The sequence below is a fragment of the Choristoneura fumiferana genome, chromosome 7 (assembly GCF_025370935.1).
Source record: "Choristoneura fumiferana chromosome 7, NRCan_CFum_1, whole genome shotgun sequence".
Lineage (NCBI taxonomy): Eukaryota > Metazoa > Arthropoda > Insecta > Lepidoptera > Tortricidae > Choristoneura > Choristoneura fumiferana.
The window spans coordinates 3,994,746-4,018,743 of record NC_133478.1 but is presented as its reverse complement, the minus strand read 5'-3'; the positions used below and the strand labels follow the sequence as shown (position 1 = coordinate 4,018,743).

General features: G+C 37.5%; 4 protein-coding genes across 4 annotated transcripts; 2 read left to right on the top strand and 2 right to left on the bottom strand.

Moving 5' to 3' along the window:
* Nucleotides 1-1,299: 1,299 nt before the first annotated feature.
* Nucleotides 1,300-6,209, bottom strand: LOC141429540 (uncharacterized). Its single transcript, XM_074089884.1, has 6 exons — nucleotides 5,920-6,209; nucleotides 4,894-5,701; nucleotides 3,811-3,993; nucleotides 2,963-3,116; nucleotides 2,166-2,312; nucleotides 1,300-1,561 (listed from the first exon to the last, which is right to left on the bottom strand). The coding sequence occupies exons 1-6, from the start codon at nucleotides 6,106-6,108 to the stop codon at nucleotides 1,306-1,308; spliced, it is 1,737 nt and encodes a 578-aa protein (XP_073945985.1). The 5' UTR covers nucleotides 6,109-6,209; the 3' UTR covers nucleotides 1,300-1,305.
* A 321-nt stretch (nucleotides 6,210-6,530) lies between these two features.
* Nucleotides 6,531-9,894, top strand: IKKbeta (inhibitor of nuclear factor kappa B kinase subunit beta). Its single transcript, XM_074089670.1, has one exon. The coding sequence runs from the start codon at nucleotides 6,998-7,000 to the stop codon at nucleotides 9,326-9,328; it is 2,331 nt and encodes a 776-aa protein (XP_073945771.1). The 5' UTR covers nucleotides 6,531-6,997; the 3' UTR covers nucleotides 9,329-9,894.
* Nucleotides 9,895-10,128: 234 nt separating this feature from the next.
* LOC141429896 (minichromosome maintenance domain-containing protein 2-like) lies at nucleotides 10,129-11,847 on the bottom strand. The gene has a single exon (XM_074090453.1). It carries the CDS (start codon nucleotides 11,845-11,847, stop codon nucleotides 10,129-10,131), a length of 1,719 nt encoding a protein of 572 aa, XP_073946554.1.
* Nucleotides 11,848-15,925: 4,078 nt separating this feature from the next.
* LOC141429375 (neurogenic differentiation factor 1-like) lies at nucleotides 15,926-16,599 on the top strand. Its single transcript, XM_074089669.1, has one exon. It carries the CDS (start codon nucleotides 15,975-15,977, stop codon nucleotides 16,452-16,454), a length of 480 nt encoding a protein of 159 aa, XP_073945770.1. The 5' UTR covers nucleotides 15,926-15,974; the 3' UTR covers nucleotides 16,455-16,599.
* The last annotated feature ends 7,399 nt before the right edge of the window (nucleotides 16,600-23,998 follow it).

Below are 23,998 nucleotides of genomic sequence, written 5' to 3'. Positions count from 1 at the left end.
TTGGAGAAAGTTGTTCAGCTTAAACAACACTATCACCTGTTTAACTAAAGTATCATCGTTTGGTTTCCACCTAGAATTATAATGAGTAGACTGTTTGATATGTTAAACAGCACAAAAGTCGATCAAGAAATTCCTTTACCACCCAAAGATTTAATGTCATTTGTGAAGTTGAAAACATCATATCGTCACCACTCTGAAAAAATCTCGTATCTCAAATCAATACGACAGCAAAATTGTCCTTTGAAATAATGTTCATAAAGTTCACTTAGAAAAGTATCAATTTTGAGATACGAGCTTTTTTCAAAGTAGTGACGATATTCCTGACTTAAAAGTCAATATGACAATCAGCCATACTTTTCTCAATGCAGGACCTGTCATAAAAAATGGTAAAGTACTTACTTGGCCGACTATAGAATACATTGTACGTGTACATTGTACGTTGTACAACTTCTTGTTGCACAAAAGTATCAGATTGAGTAACTACTTAGGTACCTACACTCGAATAAATAAAACTTATTGATAAAATTAAAGCGTATAGCGCCATCTAGTCTCGACTTTTTACGCTCTGTTCAATAAGATAACCTATACAAAACCAAGCCTCTAAACAAAATCAATAAAATATGAAGTTCACATTAGATGTCCGAACTAACTAGCGACATCTAGTTTCGACTTAATGACTAAACAGTGCCTTATATTTTTTAATCCTTTAAAAGTCGCTGTATTGTTGGTGCAAAAGTCGTCACCTACACTATACGCCATGTGATTGTAATGCCTAAAGCGTAATTGAACTTTAAGCACACACAACACAAGTAGGTTGCTATTTGGGCATTGTAGTTCGAACGACGATGGCTCGATGGCGTTGCAGGCACTTAGAGCTTTTAGGCGTTCAAATATTTTTAATAAAAGATAAAGTTTCAACCACTCTTCGAGTCAATTATATCTAGGGGGGTTCAAAGTAAAAGTATGGAGATATTTAGACTATTTACAAAAACTTTACCAAAAATTTCTAATACATTGCTTAAAATCACCTACTTAATTTACGTAAAGCCAATTTCTTAGACACTAATGAGACTTTTAAGGCAATTTGTGGCCTAAAATATGACTTAAGACAACAATACATTTAAAGAGAGATAACATAACAATTCATTTTCGATTTAGTCTCTGCTTAACTATGTAAACAGGGGCGTTAAGCAGCTGTTATTACAATACAATTGTAGTAAGACGAGGTTTTCAAATAATATGACAAACCGGCCTTAGGTACCTACTTCAATTTTACACTTACACACTTTTTCAACTTGGACACTTTTAAGTATTTTGCGGTGTGATATCAATCGTAATATTCCCATGTAGCCCGTCCTTGTCTAGCCCGTTGCTGCTGAAAGTGATGGTAATAGTGCCTTCCGTCTCTTTCTCGGGCTCGGGCGGTTTCAGAACGAGGACCGGCGCAGATTCGTCCTTACTCACTGGTATTAAAGGCGGTTCTCCGTCAGTGAGGTAGTGCGTAGGATAGTGCTGTTTCAACTCGCTCAGAAGACGGAAACGCATGTCGCATTTTGTACACCTGTAAAAAAATAAATAATATATAATCAACAATAACAATGCATGAAAACTAAAAGGTACGTAGTTAGTGAACAATTGTTTCCACTGTTACTATTTAATATCCTCGCGCTGGAAGTGAAAAGCAGTGTGTAAAACTCGAGTACAAAACTCATTTTTCCCTCGAAAAAATTATGCGGCTTAGACAGCGGGCGGGGGTCAAGAATGGTGGAATGGTAACGGCTTGCACAAATCCCACTGTCAAAGCTTAACTTGACTAGGTTTTGTATATAAATATATGAGGTCATTATTCGATTCGCTGAATAAAATACATCGATACATCGTAAATATCAAACGAAAACGATGTATCGGACTGATTCGAAACATGGAAAGGTAAATATCGATGCATCGATGTAGGTACATGTATCTAGGTCCTAGTAGGATCTAGGTTAGCAGGCCAATAGAATTAGTTTTTTTTTTTTGATATCGTTTCGTTACATTTATTTGGTTCTAAATGCGTGTAGTCAGTTGGCCCAATTGCAGGAGTTGTGCAATACTGCCACGATCGAATGGACTAATAGTCGCGACCGGCCGGTTGGCCACCCCTGGCCTGTAGGGCAGCGACTCACTGGTATATGTTCTGTCCGAGATGCATGCGCGTGTGTTTGGCGAGGTCGTTGCTCTGCGTGAACGCGCGCTCGCAGTACTGGCAGCGGTAGGGCTTCTCGCCCGTATGGATGCGATAGTGGCGCTTCAAGTGGTCCTTGCAAGAGAAACTGGAACATACAAGTTTATATTTAAGTTATGTAGATCGTCAATACTTTGAAAAAATCTCGTATCTAAAATCAATATGTCAACAAAATTGAACCTTGACGTGATGTCTATAAAGTTCACTCAGAAAAATTATCTATTTTGAGCTACGAGTTTTTTTAAAAGTAGTGACGAGATATGGGATATTTCTGAGCTGCCAAGTTGGTCAAAAATATCGGCACATGCACTCTATTGTTAAGAAATTAGAGTTCATGTTTGATTGATCGCCTTGGCCGCTCCGAAATATATGGCGACTATAATGCGTCCGTGCAGCGTCGAAGCGACGTCGACGCCGCGGCGACACGCCGTCAGCGCTGGCGCGCGTCGCGCGAATCAGTGTACTTGTTCGCAAAAAACGTTGCGCTGGCGTCGCGTCGCAGCGGCGTCTCTAAAGACGCTAGTGTGGGGAGCATCGGCATCTATGGTATAGACTGCATGTTTCTTACATCAAAACGGCGCACAAAATTTGTTCACAGAGCGGATTTTTTAACCTTTCTCACTATAGTTTGTTGGTGTCCGTGACAGGGATTGTGTCAAAGTAATATTGATTGATGCGCCAGTCTAGTGCCGTAATCAATAGGGGGGGATGGTGTCTCTTATATATTGTGCGTGTTACCGCATGCTGCAGCTGTCACAGGCGAAGGGCTTGACCCCTTGGTGTATGAGCTGGTGCTTCTTGAGCGAGTTGGGCTTGGTGAAGGCGGCGCCGCACTGCGCGCACTTGTACGGGTGAGCGCCCGTGTGCGTGCCCACGTGACACGTCATCTGCCCTGAGGACAACGGTCACTTATTCATAATGGTATAAAAAATAGTACATTGTGTCCTAAGGGCGGTAAATAAGGATTTACAAACGAGAGTCTATTAGAAGCCCGAAGTCGAACACTAAGGGCTTTAACGCCCGTGCGACATACAATGTTTTTCATCACATTTGCGAGTAAAATTGTATATTTGTATAAGGAAAACTAATATTTTTTCCAAAAATTGCCGATACCGCTGCCAAGAGCGCATCTTGGCACTACCACTTTAGCTTAGGTTCTTGCTTTTATTTACTTGACCTTAGTGTTTAAAGTTTATATAATTTGCTTTATAGGAGATGGGGGCATGCAGTCGGGAACAATTCATTATGGACGACTGGGAAAGGAGGGCCCAGACTGTTCGGTGCATTGCAATCGAGCACCGCATCGCGTCGTCTTACCAAAAGACAGCCCGCGACGCCAGCGCACCTTTAATTAGCGAATCAGCCGGGTGCATTCGTATTATCTCTGTATCATTAGAATAAGTTGTGCCAATAAAAAACTTAAGGTCTAAAACTATTATTCATATTTAACAACAAACAAGGTAACCCCAACATAAGTTGGTCCTTCGAGCCGGATATGAACCAGCGACCTATGGACATATGGACTCTCCTCAGCTAAAAAACCCAACACATCCCCAACTCCCCGGAGCTTAGTTAAGCTCGGTTACCTTTAGTGGAGAACCGTTTGGGGCACAAGTTACAGGCGAAGGGCTTCAGCCCGGTGTGGCGCATCATGTGCTGGCGCAGATTGGAACTGTTGTTGAAGCCGCGGCCGCACTGCGAACACAGGTACGGAGTCTCGCCCGTGTGCGTGCGCACGTGGTCTTTGAGGCTGCAGAGCTGCGTGAAGGCTGAAATAAAAATGTTGCTTCTTTACTAATCTGTCCACGAGTTTAAGGCTGTTTTCAGAGTCACACTGATCATTAGTGCCGACAGCTCATCTCAGCTTCAGCGCTGACGGTCAGTGCGGGTCGTTTCAGTATCCTGCTGACCGCCACGTCACGACTCGCCATGACAGTAGGTACCTACTCGCTGACGGCGTCCGATCGGCTCGACACTAGAACGCTCACTGAAGGCCTCTGCCTGCGGTGGTCGCCGCAGACGGCAGCGCGCGACGCGTACGGCCGCTGACATTCAGCGCTAACAGCAGGCGAGGCATGCTAGGCATAACGCTACGTTATCGAGTCCTCAGCGAACTCATTAGACAACGCACGAAAATGGCCAACGTAGGTCAGAGTCGTCAGTTAAAGATCGTGAACAAACCAGGTGTGCCGAAGACACAGCAAAGACTGCAAGAGCGTTTTAGAATGGAGACCCCCGATGCATTGGCGTGCAACTCAGGCAGGCAGTGTAACTACTGCACCAGGGTGTGCAGCACTAGCACTGTTTAACGAAGCAGTATGCTCCAGCCAGTTAGGTGGAAGAATAGTGGGCACACTATGCGCAGATGAATAAAAATTTTCAAGTGCCTCAGAACATACAACATTAATGCTACAAAAGCTATCCTGTCAAATGTTGATGTTGCAAGACCACGAAAAAATAAAAAAAAACAAGTTGTACAGCAATATTCAACATTAATATTTGCCACAGCAGAGTGCATAAAAATATCTGATACATCCTATTGGCCCTAGAAATAGAGTCATATCAGAAAGTCATGCATGCTTTATTGTGTTAGATATTAATGCAGGTGACTGTACTTAGTAGAAATTGTAATAGATTGTTGATGCTAATACAGTGCTTACAACATTTACCTTTACTACAATGTGGGCAGACGTAAGGCCTGACTCCATTATGTTTATTCATATGATCATTGTATTGGTCTTGTCTAGAATAACTTTTGTTACATTTCAGGCACTGGAACGGGCGTTCCTTGCTATGCAGTTTCATATGCCTCCGCAATAAGCTTTTTAACGTAAACTCCTTTGAACAAACATCACATTCATAATCCTTTTTCCCTTCTATTTTCCCTTTGAACTTATGTTTCTTCATATGCATAGCTAAAGATCTATGTTTTGTATAAACCACATCGCATTCAGAGCATTTGTACAGTTCATCTTCTTCCTCAGTCTTTATTTCAACACCATTAACATGTTCGCTCATATGTTTTAATAGTAGAGCCTCTGATTCAAAATAACTAAGGCATATTGTACATTTGCTGTGTTTAGCCAAGTGACGGTCCAGATTAGACTGCCTGTGATAAGCTTTACTACATATAGAACACTGAAAGCTAGGTTTCTCATGTGTTTTTAAGTGTTTTAAAAAACGTTTCTCATTAACATAGTGCTTGTTACATTCATTGCAAACAAAGCCCTTTTCTTCATTCTCTTGTTTAGGAAAATCATCAAGTAAGAAATCATCGTAGCAGAAATCATAGTCGAATTGGTCCTCTGTCTTAAGATCTATTTCAATATGTTCATTCTTCACATCGGTTTGCTCTTCGATCATTCTTTTCAACTCGTCGTAGGAGTTGAGTACTTGTTGACGAAAGTTGAACATGAATTGAAGAGCTTTGACACATTCTTCGCATAATTTTGTAGGTAATCCGTCATCTTTAGTAATCTGTAATTAAATATTTTATAAGTACAAATATCAAAATATTATCTGAAGATTAACGAAAGTCCGATAATAGATTTATTTATTTTATTTTTAATGACATTGGATGTGGTATTCTTTGCTTTTTCCAAATTAAAATGTCATTTAACACGAGCAATGCCGCGGGTAAAGAGTAGTCTTACGTAATTTAACATTGACATAGCCAATATGACATCCTCAATTACCTGTGTTCCCGTGAAAGTCTTCAAGACCTCTGAGAAGTCTGAGAGTTGAGCAGAATCCTCATTTTCGGTCTTCCAGGGGTCAAAAATATCCACCAAATTATCTCCATTCTTTGTACATGTTCGACAAGTTGCATCTACGTTAAGCATCTTGAGGTTTACGTGAATGTCACGTATCTGAACATAGTCCATTAAACAAAAAAGTTAATTGAATGAATCATTTTATTCTCCAATTAAATTTGCACAAAAAAAAACCGAGGAAAATATCTTCCGTCATCAAACAACTTATCTTTTCTGTCTGTCAAAAGTGTCAAACAAACTTCAACTTCAAAGTCAAATTGAATTTGGTTGGATGTTGGATTAGACTAAAGAGAACTAGAAATAAAGTGAAGCTTAAAAACATAAATAAATAATTCAGCTATTACGATTCATGCGGAAAGTAAGTAATTCTCTGATCATGTTATAATTTAAAATATATTTGTTTTGTTTTTATAATTTTTCAAGTTCCACTCAATAAAGCTGCGTAGATTGGAACTGCTACTGGACAAAGTTATCTGTGCATACATAAATCGTTTTATTCTCAGAATTGAAGTCAATAAGGCTTTTAGTTGCTTAAAATTCATATGGAAACATTCCCCCTATCAGCTGCGTAATTTTAACACGCAACCGAAAATGTAACTTTGCTGAACCATGTTTATTTTTGTGACATTTGTGTCATTGAGGTACTTTATATGGCAATCATGGCTAAGGGCATTTGTGGTGTGCGAAATAAGTCATGGAAAGTTTATTTGTTTATATAAAATACAGTTCATGTGTAGTCTTAATTAGTTTGACCTAACACTGTATTCAACCGGCTAATGTGTTTTCTTTTTTATTACTTTAATTGGGAACGCTTCTATAGACATTTCCGATTTAATACGGCGCCCTAAAAAGAACCTATTACACAAAGTTTATCAGTTTTCGTGATACCAGAGTTATTTTTGCACTTTAAAAGTAGTTAAGACCTATTTTTATTCCTGAAGCGGTATGCAAGTTGTGCCATATTCTCATCTAATCCTTCTTGGGACTTCCGCTATTGAAAATGAACGACTTAGTTTTTATCGGAGACTGGACAAAGGATCGAGTGCTAGGGTCCGGAAGTTTTGGTGTCGTTGTGCTCTGGCGGCACAATAGGACCGATGAAAAATTAGCCATCAAAACCTGCAAGTGGTCCGATGAACTCAATGATAAGCACAGGGAAAGATGGACGAAAGAAGTGGAAATGCTACAAAATACGAATAATGCTAACATAGTGAGTACTAAGGAATTGCCTCCAGAATTTTCTAAAGGGTTAGAGCGCGTCAATCCGTCGCGCCTACCTATATTATGCATGGAGTACTGCGGCGGCGGAGACTTGCGGCAGCTTCTCAACAAAGCAGAATTCTGTGCGGGTCTCAGGGAACCGCAAGTAAGACAAATTCTTAGTGATATCAGAAATGCTATGCAGTTCCTTCACAGCAACAGAATCACTCACCGGGATCTGAAACCCGAAAATGTTGTACTGCAGATAATTGACAGTCCTTCAAAGAACAACCTTGGTGTCCAATCACCAAAGAAAATAGTCTACAAACTTATAGACCTAGGTTATGCGAAAGAAATTGACTCAAACTCTGTCTGTGCAAGCTTTGTGGGAACTTTACAGTATCTAGCTCCAGAGTTATTTGCCAGCAAATCATACAGCAACTCTGTTGATTTTTGGTCTTTTGGGCTCCTTGCATTTGAGATAATTTGTGGTACAAGACCTTTTCTCCCATACTTGGCACCCGTCCAGTGGATACCTCAAGTGAAAAAGAAATTGCATGATAATATCTGTGTATATGAAACACATCATGGTGACATAGAATATTCAAATGAAATATTTCCTGAAAATTATATCTCAAAGCCCCTTAAAGAATTTTTAGAAAAATGGTTGCGTATTGCATTAGAGTGGGACCCTAAACTGAGAGGGAGGGATGCTCCATCAAAGGTCACCTTCAACATACCAACAGAACAACAGGCAACAGCAGCTAGTAAAATTGTGATCTTTGACCTACTTGAAGATATTTTGTCTAAAAAGATAGTCAAGGTATTTTCGGTATCCACACTTTCCCAACATGCTTATGAAATAGATGAGAAAACAAATATACAGGCATTGAAAAAATTCCTCCAAAATGACACCAAGATTACAGCAGACAAACAAATTATAATATCGCCCAAAAATTATCTTAACATTGGAGATGATGAACTAGTAATAAATTACTGGAATGAATCATGCACTAACATGTTATATGTGTTTGATAAAACTCTTATCTTAAAAGATGTCATTGAACCCATTGTTCCAAAAGCAATTCAAAGAGCTCTCAAGGAAAACCAAAAGGCTCTGTACAATTTTAAAAACAGCCAAAACTTATACAAGAATGGAGTCTTCTTCGTACTATCACAAGTAGAAATGTATGAATCTCTCATACACAGCCTGTTTGCAAGAGCCGAGTCTCTAAAACATGAAGGTAAACTGTTGCTTCTAAAACATAACACAGTTGACAAATGTATAGGAAAACTGATTGAAAAACAAGAATTGATTACAAATATGACTGAGACTGGTAAAAAGCATGTTGAACGTTTGAGAGAGGATGGAACTGGTGTGAATTATTTAGGAGGTTTCGACAAACTCTTCAAAGATATAGATGATCGCTCTGAGAAAGTTACAAAACTACAGCTTGCATGGACTCAGCTCTCTGTGAGACTCCAATCGGCAACTAGACGCAGTAATGAAGTTTTATCCATAGAAATCAATAACTTTGTTGCGAGAAACAATTTCCAGTCTCTCCTCTCTGAAACTCTGAAAACATATGTAAACTTCAAAAAGGGTGAATTCTTCAATGACCAGAGAACAAAAGAGAAACCATGCACTGACATCATAAAATTGTGTTATGAATGTCTTAAACTGAGATGTAAAATTGTATTGGAGATGAGTCATCAGCCTTTTATGTTAAAACTCATGGATTTAAATACAGAGTTTACGAAAATTTCTGACATTATTACTAATGCAGCTGATAATAATGATAAACTGAATACAGATTTGACAACCTTAAGTAATGAATTAACTGATTGCATGTGGGCCACAATAAGTCTTCTTAGCAGTGAAGCTGATGACCTTGCAAATTTACCATATAGTGTAGTATCATTTCAGAAAAGGGACTTCAAAATTGGTGAATCGGTCTCCAGTCACTGCATCAAAGTGTTGAATAAGGTAGAAGAAGACGAAAAACTAAAAAATTTAATTGAAGAAAGTTTAAAATTACGGAAAAATCATTCACAATTAACAGAAAAATTGACCATGCAGAGAGAATTGTTGAAAAAAACAGATTTTGATTATAGCTTTTTAGCAAAATAACATGAGAAATTATATTTAGTAATGAAATGCCAATGTGCCTTTTTAAAACTATTATGGAACTGTGAAAAATGTGTATGCATGTAAACTTTTCATTGTATGTATTGTATCTTTGTTGTTATATTGTTATGTATGTGTGCAGTAAAAATAGACCTTTAACTAATTATTTCGTAAATTTTTGAGATTTTTTTAATAACATTTTAAGTATGGTTTTCGTTGTGGCGTTTTATGTTAGTGTTAGTATACCATTAATTGACATTTTAAATATAATTTTGTAATTGTGAACACAAAATATGTTACGTTTTGTACAACAGATTTAAGACATTTTATATACCTACATAATATGACAAGCAAAAATAGGGGGAAACTTTAATCATTACTTTTATGGATTGTGCCCCATTTACGTATTTATACTTAGAGATTTTAAAATTGTTATTTAAAATCTAATTATTTATTTGTCTAGTCAACTAAGTAAACCTACTGTTTAATTTTATATGTATGATGAATTGGTTCTAATAAACTCTTTGTTTCATAGATGTATCTATGTGTTATTATAATGTGCCATTGCATAAAAATAAAAATGTTTTTTTTAATTGAAATATAAATTTCATTTAATATCATCAGAACTTTATATACAAAACAATGTGCCCTATTTATTATCTAGTTATCTATGATGATACCGGGCTAACTCATAACGCTAAACAATTAACAGTCGTCGATCATCACATCGCGTCGTCACTTATAATAGGTAATAAAATGTTATTATTCCATGCCTTGGTCAGTCTCGAAAAACGAGGAAAATGTTACTCAAAATCCATTATGCAAGTGAATTGTTCCAGCCAGTTCTTAAAACCGTCTATTGTTTTTCTCAGCTTCTTAACATCAGCCGGTGGTTGCAAGTATTCATCTGGTGCGATCCTCGGTTCCGGACATCCGCTAATGTGGAGCCAAATCGCAAATACCGCGTCATTAACGTTGGCTACAGCTCTACCACACAGTCTAGCCGAAGTCAAGCAAGTCAACACCAGCGCCTCCATATTCCCAACGGAAACACCTTTTGGCAACTCGCGCCGTGCCGTCAACATGTAATTCCTCAGAAGCCTTTCTGTGTGATTGTCTAACGACACCTGTATCCCAGCAACCAAGTCTAGATACGACGCCAAGTCTTTGCGTGCCTTCATTTCTTCTTCGCTAATTTCCTCTGGCTCCATAGCTTTCTGTAGAGCAAAGTCTACTAGTTCCTCACTATATTCCCCGAGGTCCCCTCGGCAGACTGTTCCGAAGACATTGGCCACGTTAAAGAGCAGTATTTTTTTGAAATCCATCCCTTGCGCCCAAACAGCACAACGAAGTCTCGCCCGACCTGTTTCAGTTGTAATTTCGCTGCTCTCAATTGATGTGAGAACCGCCGAAATTTGCTTTTGATTGTAAGAGTGCAGTGGTAGAGGCATGACACAGATCCCGCCAGAGCTAGATATTAACGTAGTCGAGGTCATGGTGTTCGAAGTTCCTAAAACGCTTGAACTGTCGGCAAGTTTCGCTGCCTCAATCATAAGTTCTCCGACGTATCGTGTGTCAAAGCTTGCGGCAAGAACGTGGATTATTTTTGACTCTATCAGTTCATTAGCTTTAACGGTTGCCAGACTCATCAGAAGGCTGATCTTTAGTTGCATAAAAGTATTCAAAGGACAAACGGTCAATCCTATACTGGAAGCAAGACAGAATATGAAGGTGCACGGCAATCCATCGCATGCTCTATATAATTCTGAAATGTCTAAAGGAATAGGACTTGTTATTGGAGCCGGTAAGCCCACAATTTCTTCTATAGACCATGTCGACGTTATTTTGTTTAAGATAACGGCGTAAATATTATATTTAGAACCCAAATTAAGTTTGGTAATCAAATCATCAGTGACCATAAACTTTTTAGTTAACAGATGGTTTTTCAACAGAAACGTAGCTGCTACTTGTTCGCCGCATCTTTTCAAACCACTGTTCTCAAATAAGACACTTCTGCATACATAACATTTCGGCGGTACGCGTGGTATGCGCTGTAGGATTACATCACTGCCTTCACACTCTTCGGGGCAGGACCAAACGGTATGGTATGCGTAGCTCGTAGGCTTTGAGATCGCCAGAAGAAGCCCTTGGAAATGTACCAACCCAGTAAAGTTATGAGGATTAACACGATGCAAAACTGTGGGTACACTTTTTAATCGCAATATAACAGCGACTTGAGGAAATTCTACACATTGAGCAGATCTATTAACAGCCAGTAGACAAGAATATAGGATTTCGTTGCTAAATTGCTGCCACTTTAATGGTTCCTGAAGCAAAAGCTCCCCGAGGTCTGGAAACAGGTCGAGTACATCCATGACGTCAACTTCTAGTACGTACCGAAATGGCGGGAAACGCAGTGACTTTTCATTCAGTTCTTCTAAAAACTTCTCACAAGAATCCTTGATGTCTAGCAAAAAGCGCCTTTTATCCAAATATAGCAAGAGTTTACAACGCAATTCCATTGCTGAGATGTTTACTTCAGATTGTTGATTGCAAAAAGTGTAAGTACCTAGGTAATTTGCGCTTAATTAAAATAAACCGCCAATATTTTCTATTTTTTTTTAATTTCGACACTATGACTTTGGTAGGTAGGTACTGCACATCATTCAGCCTGTGAGTATTCAAAATTTAAACTATTTTCTAATTGTAATAAGTATATACCTACAGTGCGACATTTGTAAATCCTTAATACGGAAAAAACGCAAAACTTATTTTTTTACAGTACGCCGTGAATGACGCTGTTTGTATCTTTTTGTCGTGATTTGTAGTATTTTAAGATTAAAGTATTTACTTAATATAACGGTAATAATAAATTGGTAATAATGAAACCAATAGACAGTCATTTAAGTTTCTTACTAACTCGATATAGACCACATCAATTGTTCGAAATATTTTTATTTCTTTAGTTAATTTTATAATATACCTACCTAGGTAGGGGAGAGACACAGTGGGGCAGTTTTTTTTTTCAAATTGATTTAATCGCACTAGTGTCTCTTCAAAAAGCTCAGTTTTTTTCTTAAAACATACGTTTACTATCTATGTTTGAAAAACAAAGACAAAGAAAGCACTTGGGAAATTAAAAAAAATTGGCGCTTGATCCACTGTAACCCATGCCTAGGTAACACTGAATCAGGGATCTGAGGTACAATGGATCGTACGGGATTCACTAAATTATAACTGAAAACACTAACTTTAATTTAATGATTTTTTATGAAACAATAGAAACTAATCTTCGCATTGTGGCGGTTGAATGTAGAACATAGAAAATTTTGCTATATTTCAACCTTGAAAGCTTGTGCGTGTATAGTAATGTGTATCTTTCTATTTCATGTTTTTTTTAAATACGAAAATCTCCTATCCTCGTGCGGCCCAATGTGAAATAGAATGTACACAATAAGTTCAAGGGAATTAGGAATTTATGACAATGTAACAAAGTAAAAATTCTTTTGTTTTTCTATTGTTTTACACCATGGCAGTTTGACGGAAGTTTGAATTTATTCTCGAAACAATTAGATTCTAATTGCTTAGTCAATTTTTTTCAAAATATTTATATGGTGGGCTTCAGGAGGCTATACCGGTTACCTATAGTGGATCGTAATCCACTGTGACCCAATTTAAATTGATCCGCTGTTCCCCAATAACAGAAGTTGTACAAATAAAAACGTATAAAATTTTACATTTGACGTGAGACTGAAAGATTGTTATAAAATCCCACTTTATAAATCAAAAATCAGAAAAAAATATTTAAATTATGTAATGTCGACACGAACAGAAGCCAAACATGTTTAAAAATGGCTTAAAAATATACTTTTTTACTTACTAAGTGCCCGATGCACTGCACCGTTACCTCTCGTTTCGATACTGATACGATAACTAGTTTGGCAAGCGGGGGGATGTAAGAGCAACAATGTCGCAACCGCTCACGGGCGTGTGTGTAATACACATAAAACTATACCAAAAGATCCACTGTTACCCATGATCCAGTGTAACCCACCTTCCCTATGTGTTGTCCCTATTTCTCTTAGACACGCTCGCTATAACTTAAGAACGACTTTACCGATGCCATATTCAGGGAATGTAATTTCCCTTTTAAGAAGAAGAAGAAGACTTTACCGATCTGAACCTTGCTTTTTTAAGTTTTCTAATTCTTCGTAGAAGGTATGTAACATCTATTGGAAACTTGTACCTTTACAGAAAAAAAAAACAAAAAGTTTTGGAGAAAATTAGAATATTTAAGAAAACTTAAATAAATACTATAAAAACTTTTCTTACGTAACCTTAGCGCGTTAAATTACAAAAGCTAGAATTAGAGCCATATAAATAAGTAGCTAATTCAGCACAGGTTTTTTAAGGCAATGTTTATGGAACTCAACGACATAGGTACAAATAATTATTACAAATTCCCACGGGAATTTTTGCAAAATCCCAGTATTTAAATTTCAATTTTACCGGATACAGGTTAGTAGGTAGGTACTTATCTCACTAATACTTAAATGTGAAAGTTTCTAGTCTGTTTTTTTGTTACTTCATGAGGTCTAAACCGCTGAACCGATTTAGATGAAATTCGGTAGATATATACAGATAGTTTGCGTCCCGGGGAAGGACATAGAATAGTTTTTATTCCGGAAAATTGCAGTCTCCGCGGGATACTGAAAACTGAATTCGCAGGTAACGGCTAGTACATAAACTAAGTATATAAAATAAAGCGCCCTCGTGCAAACATCACCCGCGATCTTTAAGATCTTTGTCGCACCACACACAACGTTGCTGTTTCACTTATGTACTGAACCATTTTAAACCTTCATAATAAAATCCAAATTATCCAAACTAAGCAGTCAAAAGAATCTAAAAAGTACCTAATAAAGTATTACATAAGCGTCGCTAAGCACTAAAACGCGCCCACGATTAACATTTGAGTGGCCCACGCGGCGAAACAGAAGTCTGCAAGGTCGATAAATAATTAAAGCGGAGGCTGCGAACGGAAATGCTGGATCAATATGCAAATCTGATCAGCGATATTTGCCTTACTTAATGCGTGCTTGTGGTTCATTCATTGTAACCGAGGTACGCTCGGGCGCTGAAGCGTTAATGTGGGCTGTTCCAGTTTGTATTATTTTATTACGCGTAAAGGTAAGTAGAGTTAACTAAAGGGACGAGTGGTGCAGGCGAGTTCTTTTAAGCAAAAAATCAATCAAAAATATTTGAACACGCTTCTGCGTCGTTAACAATAGAGTCGTCTTCGCATATCTACATATATATATAAAGTTCAAAGTCCTGACTGACTGACTGATATATCAACGCACAGCCGAAACCGCTGAAGCTAAACGCTTGAAATTTGGCATACATATACCTTAAGTGACATAGAGGTACACTAAGAAGGGATTTTTCGAAATTCCCACGGGATAGGGAATAAATGTGACTTACATTTTAACTTTAAAATGGCTCTATTTCCGTAACTATAATTATGAGAGACTTCAAATTTGGCATGCAATTAGGTAATACTAACAGCTAAAAATAGTTTTGAGAATTTACCGAAATTCCCACGGGATAAGGAACTATAGTTACTATAATAGGCAATGGATAAAATTACTTGTTATATAATAGGTACTCAATTTTACAAATGGATGTAGTTATGGAAACAGGATCCACCCAAACACACCCCCAAAGTCTAGATAAGTATGCAACAAGTTACTAAAATGCACCTTCTATCAACTCGATAGAGTACACTTTAGTAACTTGTTGCATACTTATCTCAATTTTGGGGGAAGTGTCGGTTGGTTCCTGTTTGCATAACTACGTCCAAATATAATAATAATTTATTAAATTAAATACATATTAAGCACCCAAGACTCGAGAACAAATATTCGTATTTATCATTCAAATACCTGCTCCTATATACCGGAGATCGAACCCGGGAACTCAAGCTTCGTAGTCAGTTTCACTAGCCACGGGCTATCCGGTCGTCTGATAAATCGCTAAAGTCAAAGTCAAAGTCAAAATATCTTTATTCAATTTAGGCTTCGGCTAACGTCTCATTCAGCGAATTAAAGCAATGAGGGCTATCGCGTATGAATTCGCCACTAGAGGCGCTAGTGTAGCGTGAGGTCTCCGAAATGTCAAATCTCATAGTTTTTGGGTGAGCTACGCGGGTTTATTTATAATAAGAATAATTTTGTGAATATTTTGCAATATCTGAAATTAATTATGGCAAATATGCGTTCCGGGGCAATGAGTGTCTGTGTTTTGAGACAGTTTTGTCTTTCGGAAACCTTTGTCCTCCCTTTTTTCCGAACAAAACGGGGACTATGCAACACTGTGGCATGCTCGATATTTTTATGGTACGGTTTTAAGGTGTATCAAATATGATTTTAATCTAAACTTTGTTTTCACGCCCGTAATAACAGACTTTGAAAGCCATACTTAAAAACCTCACGCAACAGTGCGCCATCTAGTGAGACAAAAAACGATAGCCCTCATTGTTAGCGATTGTACTTGAACGGAGTGGGGCGAGTGGGCGAAGAGCGTATTTTTCGAGCGGAATTCGGGCGCGGGCGGCGCCTGCGCCTGCGTCGAGTGCGCGGCGCACTCGATGCCCGACCACGACAAGTACCAGCTGCGGCCGCGAGCGGCGCGCAGCCGCGAGCCGCGCGCGCGCCGGACGCCGCAACCGCTCAGCAAGTACCGCCGGAAAACGGCCAATGCTCGCGAGCGGAGCCGCATGAGAGAGATCAACCGAGCCTTCGAGACCCTTCGCCAGGCCGTCCCTGCTGCAGCCATCACCGGAACCCCGGTACCATGCGAGAAACTTACCAAAATCACCACTTTGCGACTAGCCATGCGGTACATAACAGCTCTGTCGGCTGCTCTCCGAGATCCTAGCTCGAGCGAGGTGGAAGTCTCGATGTCTACTCCGCCGGATCCGTGGGCCTCTCCTCTTTGCTCGGACCTGTCGGAGTTCTCCACGGAGCTGGAGAGTCGTTCGGAGTGCGCGGAGGACTCCCTCTCTCCCTTCGAATCCTTCCTCGCAGAGTTTGACTACGACACGTACATGGAGAGGACTTTCGCGTGACAGTGAAGTGTAGTGATGGACCGCTTTCTGATTAGGTATAAGTTTTTATTGCCATATTAAGTAATATATTTTTATGAGATTCTTCTTTTTATGAGATTTATTTATTTTCTACTTGTGATTGTAATAAATATTAATTGTTATCGTTAAGCTTTAAGTTTTATTATTTAGTTTAGCCCATCGAGTTTTTGTATTATATTTCTGACGCGTGACATGATAATTATATTATCAAAACATTAAAAAGAAACTTTACTTAGGTAAAGCCAATACGAGTTATGAAAAAGTCTTAAAATGTAGTATTTTTATCCAACTACTTATATAGATTTCGTATATTATATAGGTAGGTACCTTAAGTGATTTCAAGATAACTCTACGTCCAACCGTCATCGGTTACCTAACAATCATTTATTAGGTTTTAATCTAACTAATAGGTTACTTTAATCTAACTAAGTAAGTACCTGTATATTACAGGCTCTCATTTACCTTTCAATTACATTTCGACTAAGGTATCTTCTTACTTACCTATATCAAGATAGATTCTGTGATTCAATTAATTTCCTGTAAAACCATAAACAGGCTTAATTATAGGTAGGGACTTAATAAACGAAATTAACTAGACACCTAAATAAAAATATGTGAAAATATAATTTGATTAAAAGTGGTGAATATTTTTGTATTGCACAGAATTATTATAAACTCCAATTAAATATTTCACTACGAAAAATTCAGAGGATTAATCAAAGCTCTAATTTCTGCGACTCAACCAAGACTGTAATCGTATTTCAAACTCAGCACAAACTTTCAACCCCACGGATCAGATCACATAAAAAAATGAACGAAATACATAATATCTTTGATATAACTAATGCCACTTTAGAAATTGTTAACTACTCGTATACAGCAGGGCTACTCCGAAACTCGAAACTCGAAGTTCGTGTCGTGCGGTCCCTCTGACACTTATACTATTTAATACGAGAGCGAGAGGGACCGCACGACACGAACTTCGAGTTTCGAGTTTCGGAGTAGCCCTACAGGACTGTTATAAAATAAACCTAACCTAACCAAAATCAATCGATAGATACACGATAATTATATACTCACCCTACATACAAAATTACCTATTTCTGCATACATTTGAGGGCCAGATTTTTTGCCGCTCTTTAGTTCATCTAATCACGAAAATTATGTAAATCATTATTTATTTCGTCTATTAAATACTGTCAGGTATTTATTTGAACACGTTCCTGATTTTGATAAGTCCACCAAGCTAGAACCCGCTAACTCGGTAAAAATCAAAACTTATCTTTTCTGAAGTAACGTATTTCGCAAAAACGAGACGATTTATCTCATAGTGGCCCTGGGAACCCTTTATCTATTCTAGATACCTTATCTACTTAATCTTAACTAAAGCTTGCTATCCCTTGTCGTTTTACCAAATATCCAGCCAAGCGGAAAGATCAATGATTATGTAAACTATAAACGTCCGGAAGCGTGGGATAAGCCGTGATATCACAAAGTCCTAAGACGAAAGAGACCTTCGGGGACTTAAAACCATGTGGAATTGAAGCGGCAACGCCTATATGCCCACGCGCATTGATCTCTCTCATTGTTCCTTTACTAGTTGCTATAAGTATAATGTTTTGCTATGCGTGATTAATTTCGCTTGTTAGTCGATGACCTATTTTTTCGTAGAAAATGTTATAAGTTATTTTTTTATATCTCTAATTTCCTTAGAGTATTTACTAGCGTTTACCCGCGGCTTTGCACGCGTAAATTATTAGTATTCATTAATACAGCAGTTGAATTAAAATTCCGGGATTTTATTAAATTCTCGTGGGAATTCCCTAAAATTACATCGTGGTTTTCATTGACGTTAAATTAAAACACCCATGGCAAATTTCATGACTCTAAGCCCAGCGGTTGTTATTTCGAGATTATATCCCTATCCCGTAAGAAAGTCGGGATAAAAAGTAGCCTATGTGTTATTCCAAATGTCCAGCTATCTACATACCAAATTTCATGACTCTAAGCCCAGCAGTTGTTATTTAGAGATTTTAACCCTATCCCGTAGGAATATCGGGATAAAAAGTATTCTATGTTTTAATCCAGGTTATAAACTAACTTATTGCCAAATTTCATACAAATCCGTCCAGCCGTTTCAGCGTGAAGAAGTAACAAACATACTCACTCACTCACACTCACTCACTCACTCACAAACTTTCACATTTATAATATTAGTAGGATAATGTTCTTTTACAATTCTTATAACGGTGGATGTCCATTTATTTATGACTTATTGGCTCTGCAGGTACGTCTGCACTAGGTATACCTTGACAAGTTCGTCTGTGATACGCTGTGTAACTTTGTCGCAGCGAGGCTCTACCACGCACGTACGCAGACAAACTTATCCCTTAAAGGGATCTCTACCAGTTGAACACCGTCACAATCTGTAGTAACCCTGTCTCTTTACTATCCCAAGGTTCCATTTTAAGTTTGGATAGCTAATGCCATTTGATTTCACGTGTAGTACATCATAATTGAAAATGATAACGCACTTTAAGTTTTATCATGGGAACCTGGGTTAATAACAACTGGAGATTGGTAACGTGCTTAAACATAGAAAAATAAAAATAGCAAGGGATTGCTTACTTTTTAGTTAAATGGCATAAACGGGACTTATCACGACACAAAAGTAAAATTTACCTCGAGATTTCGACCACATTGGAGTGGCCGTGGTCACGAGTAGACTGAGAAGTGTAGGTAGAGTCATGTCTCCTTACTTTTTATCAAGTGCTCAAAATAAGCAGAGCAAAATTAATATTAAACGAACCTGGCAACCAATAATCATTCTTTCTTATATAAATAATTTCTGAATATTTAAAATTTATTTTAAAATAAAACACATGAAATTAACAGTTAAAAAGAAGACAAAGAGAACTAACCTAAGATACCTTAACTAAATATACATGTTACTGTAAAAATAAAAATTATTAAAAGTACACCCCGTCTTAAAGATCTGCCTGTGGCAGGGTTCCCACGATGCTGGCCGCATTACCCCTTTGGACCACAAGTGCGATCCGCTGGGATAAATAGGCGCCAGCTCTTGATCCCCAGAAGTGTCGACGATAGTTTCTTATATAAATAGATAGAGCTGGATTTAGCATATAAATCCACGACTCAAATATTTTTTTTATATATTCGTGATTATAGGTAGTACATCCAATCGTTGAAAGAAAAGAAAGAAAGCAATCATTTATTCGTGACAAAGTACGGAATAACAAAAATAAATTAAAATTTTAAAAAGTTGTATGTCACGAAATGGTCCCAAGTCAGCAAAATTGCCGCTCTTGTGAACGGCGCTGTTCTTCCTTTAGAACCGTTGGTCTACCGGTATTCGAATTCAGGAGTTCTAAATTCATATTCAGGGCTAAAATCAGTTCTACCAAAGCTATCCAGTTCACCACCGCTTCCGGTAGTAGGTGTGATATGAATCAGTCCAATATAACACTGACTGATTTTATTGCTTATCTCGTACCCCTTTTACAAGATTTCCTCAGTTTAGTATTAGGTCAATTGCTATAAATTGTTCTACAAGGTTTTATTTAACTAGCAATGATTATTTCCACTATTTAGGTAGACTGACGACATTGCGAGAGTTACGGGCAACCGGTGTACGTTTCTTTAACAGTGGACTTCTTCCGTTTGATTACGTTGATAAATTATCTGTTTAAGGGGCTGTTTCACCATGCATTGATTAGTGTTAAATGACAGTTAAATGTGATGCCGTCTCCGTCTATTCGAACAAAACAAATAGAGACGGCATCACACCTAACCGCCAGTTAACACTAATCAATGGATGGTGAAACAGCCCTTAAAAGTCAAATCTTACAAGTTGAATTTAATCCACTTCCAGGATTCGCGCTGTCATCGTTCATCCACCATTACCTCTCATATTTCGGTTTCTAGAGTTTTTTACCGTACAACGGTAAAACCTACTAGACACTGGCAAAATTGTCCTCAAATGGACAGAGCCATGTTTTTCTAAAAAACAACAATCGACTTTCAGTGATCGAATTGAATTGAAATTTGTTACGGATTTATACTTTTGGATGACAATGCTAATACGGTTTATAGAGTCAGCAAAAAGCTTGTATTTAAAGTGTAATTAAAAATCCAATGAATCGAGCTTGTTCCCTATTTTTTAGTCTGAAACATACATACTAAACTACATATTAGGTTAATCTAAACCATCGACATAAATTACAGATTAATTTACCGAAAAGGAAACCACTTCATAAAAGTGACAAAACGGTACGTTATTAGCACTCCATCCATGAATTTAATTAGCTGGTAATACCAAATGCATTACCGATGCATATGCATATGTTAATATATATTAAAATTAATGAATTTTTTTATCGTGGCACATGGCGAATGGCGCAATTTAAGTAAGTATACTTTCAAATTCAGATTTATTTATTGCTTAAAACAGCGCAAGAAACGTTAGGTGTAATTTTTCACATCAAAATGAATAAAGTTGTAGAAAAATATAACAGTGATTCGAGAGATGTGAGCAAGACCTACAGGATTCAGTTTTATAAGTAGGTAGTTAAGGCTACTGTCGTAGCTGTTTTTTTGCATGTTGAAAACAAATAGAATTAAATTACTTAATTGGGCACACTGAAATTAAAGGTGTGGGGGTTGTACTTAAATGAAAAGGAGCCGTGGTGGTGGCCTAATGGTTTGATTGACCTATGGTCTCTCAAGCAGAAGTTCGTGGGTTCAAACCCCGGCTCGCACCTCTGAGTTTTTAAATTCATGTGCGAAATTACATTTGAAATTTACCACGAGCTTTACGGTGAAGGAAATATCGTGAGGAAAATTGTACAAACCTGCGAAGCCATTCAATGGTATGTGTGAAGTTCCCAATCCGCACTGGGCCCGCGTGGGAACTACGGCCCAAGCCCTCCCATTCTGAGAGGAAGCCTGTGCCCAGCATGGTATGTAGGCTGGGATGATGAATGATTGTGGACGTTCCATTATCAATTACTGAGGCTGTAGGGCTGGTCCTGCTCGCTTCTCCTGAACTACCCTGTATACAAGGTGTCGTTAATTGTAGTGAAATATTTCAGCAGATGTTGGGGGTAGTTTGATTGACTATCCCTTTTTGAAGAGTTTGTTATTTAATTGTATTAAAATTACACACATTTTGAATTCTTATTTTTCTTTATATTTTGTATTGTGTGTTATTTATTGTAGGAATATATGTAGACAATTTATTGAATTAGATCAAGTAATACTTTATGAAGTTAATAAGCAAAGCAAATTAATTAACATTTCGTCTGATAAAACAAGGATAAAGTTACACCACATAACTAACACGCTTATTAATCCAACGTGTATATGAGTACGAAATTAAGTATTATACCAAGCCAAAACAAGTAACAAAACCAGATTGGGACGATGATGTAAACAAAAAACATTTATACATTAGGATAAAAATGCAAAACTTATGCAACGCCGGTGTCATGCAATAAAGAACCAAAGAGTGGTATCCCGGCCCATGTCCATTTTGGCTTAAGCGGATTGCTTTCCCGCCAAATACGGCCGCCATGACAGTCCGCTGAATTATGTGATTAAATGACATGACACATGACTAAAACGGCCGCGAAACTTGCTCATTTTATTTTGATTTTGCTCACGTTGACAGTTATGCATGATGCCGTCCATCGGGCACGGTAAATGGTGCATTGATTATGCTATAGAAGTCGCCAAATTGAGAGCGATTGTTCGCCAAAATGGGAGGCTGTGTTGAAACAGTTGATTGCGGGTAGAGCTTGACACGTCTGTATTTAATTTTGTATATAAAACTAGTTTGGGTAGGTATGTATAGGTATCAGTCATATTAGGTGTACATGTACTATATGAGTATTATTAGCCCCAGGCGTCTATTACTTTATCCATATTTCTAATCCATATACGTAAATACGTATTTTTATCTGTCAGTTTTTATTTTTTGTCATCCATCATTAAGGTAACGGCGCCTATTACCGTGGTACTTAAGGAAGTTTTCAAATGAGTCCCAAAAATTAAGGGTATCAAAGCTCCTTAACAAACGAGAATATTTTTTTTATTTAAGAGCGTTTATTGAACTTTCAGTGTCTTAACTTTTTGGGTTCGTTTTAGTTATTAGTATTTGATAAAATAATTATTGAAATCAAAATACCCAAATCTTCTATTACCGTGGTAATGGACAGGCTGTGATTCCATTACCGCGAATTGAGCTTCTATTACCGAGGGTATAAAAAAACGGCAATTTTCTACCATCGGTAAAAGGAACGCGACACATGTTTTGGAACTTAATACCGAGGGATTAAAAAAAGGTAACGGCTTTGGTTCTGTATAATATATTGTACACCAAATATTTTTTGAGAAAATTTAAATAAAACACTAAAGTATGATTCGAATAGTGTATCCAGCCCATTGTATTTTATTATGCTTATGCCACCAGTTATAGTTTGATGTATGCATGCTGAGTAAAAGTCACAACTTTATCAAAAAAATCTGCACTTACGGTACCCTAAATGTGAATTATTTTAACAGAAAAATAAAATGTCACTCGGTAATAGGGACTTCTTTAAGAACCTATTACCGACCCAAAGACAATTGAATGGGTCGGTAATAGATGCTCAAACATTCTATTACCGAGGGTTATGCGATCATACCATCGTTAATTGGCTTAATTTGGAGTATTGTAAAATCTAATTCCGACCTATAAAAACTATAGGATAGAGTTGTGTTTGAATTACAAATCAAATATACTTATTACATCCTTGGCATATAACCAAAATTACATAACTGGTAAGTAAATATAAAATTTCATCGCAATATTTAAACAACTTGGCAAAATAACGGTTTCTATAGAAACTACAAATTCGGTATTGAAGTTTTTGCTAAAAATTAAGAGTTTGTTAATACTTTTCATACCACGGAAATAGTTTTTTAAAAGCGTGAATAGATCAAGATTGGAATAACTGTAACAAATGATATAAATGATCATATATACCAAAAATAAAGCTTGAAGAACCAAAACTACCACTTTAACTATTACCGTGATATACCACGGTATTACAATCAACAGTTAAAAATGGCGCCTATCGCCGCTGTATTTTATTTTCCATTTTAATCGTATTTCCGGGTCAAAAAATATACAAAAAGTATTCAGAACTCGTACAAAAAACTATAAAAAGCCATTTAAAAACCATAACATTAGTTCAATTGCCATAAATATTTTGTAAAACACTAAATAAGATTCGAGTCTGCTTGTATGTGGTGTCACGCGTTAGTATGGCAAATCCTCTTCCGTCGGTGCCATTTCGGAAAATCACGAATTGCGAGATGTTTGATTCATTCACATACACTAGCGCTAATAAATCCGTGAGTCTACTAAATAAGCTTTTATCTTGTAAAATATATTTTTTAGGAAATCTATCGGTTTGAATATAAAATGCGTATTTTAAATTGCCGCGGTGATGGCCGTCGATTTC

Coding starts and splice junctions, on each gene's coding strand:
- LOC141429540 (XM_074089884.1), bottom strand. CDS start 6,108: ATGGACTATGTTCAGATACGTGACATTCACGTAAACCTCAAGATGCTT. Junction 3,117..3,810: donor CAAACGGTTCTCCACTAAAG/GTAACCGAGCTT, acceptor CGTTGTCCTCAG/GGCAGATGACGTGTCACGTG. Junction 1,562..2,165: donor CTCGGACAGAACATATACCA/GTGAGTCGCTGC, acceptor ATTTTTTTACAG/GTGTACAAAATGCGACATGC.
- IKKbeta (XM_074089670.1), top strand. CDS start 6,998: ATGAACGACTTAGTTTTTATCGGAGACTGGACAAAGGATCGAGTGCTA.
- LOC141429896 (XM_074090453.1), bottom strand. CDS start 11,847: ATGGAATTGCGTTGTAAACTCTTGCTATATTTGGATAAAAGGCGCTTT.
- LOC141429375 (XM_074089669.1), top strand. CDS start 15,975: ATGCCCGACCACGACAAGTACCAGCTGCGGCCGCGAGCGGCGCGCAGC.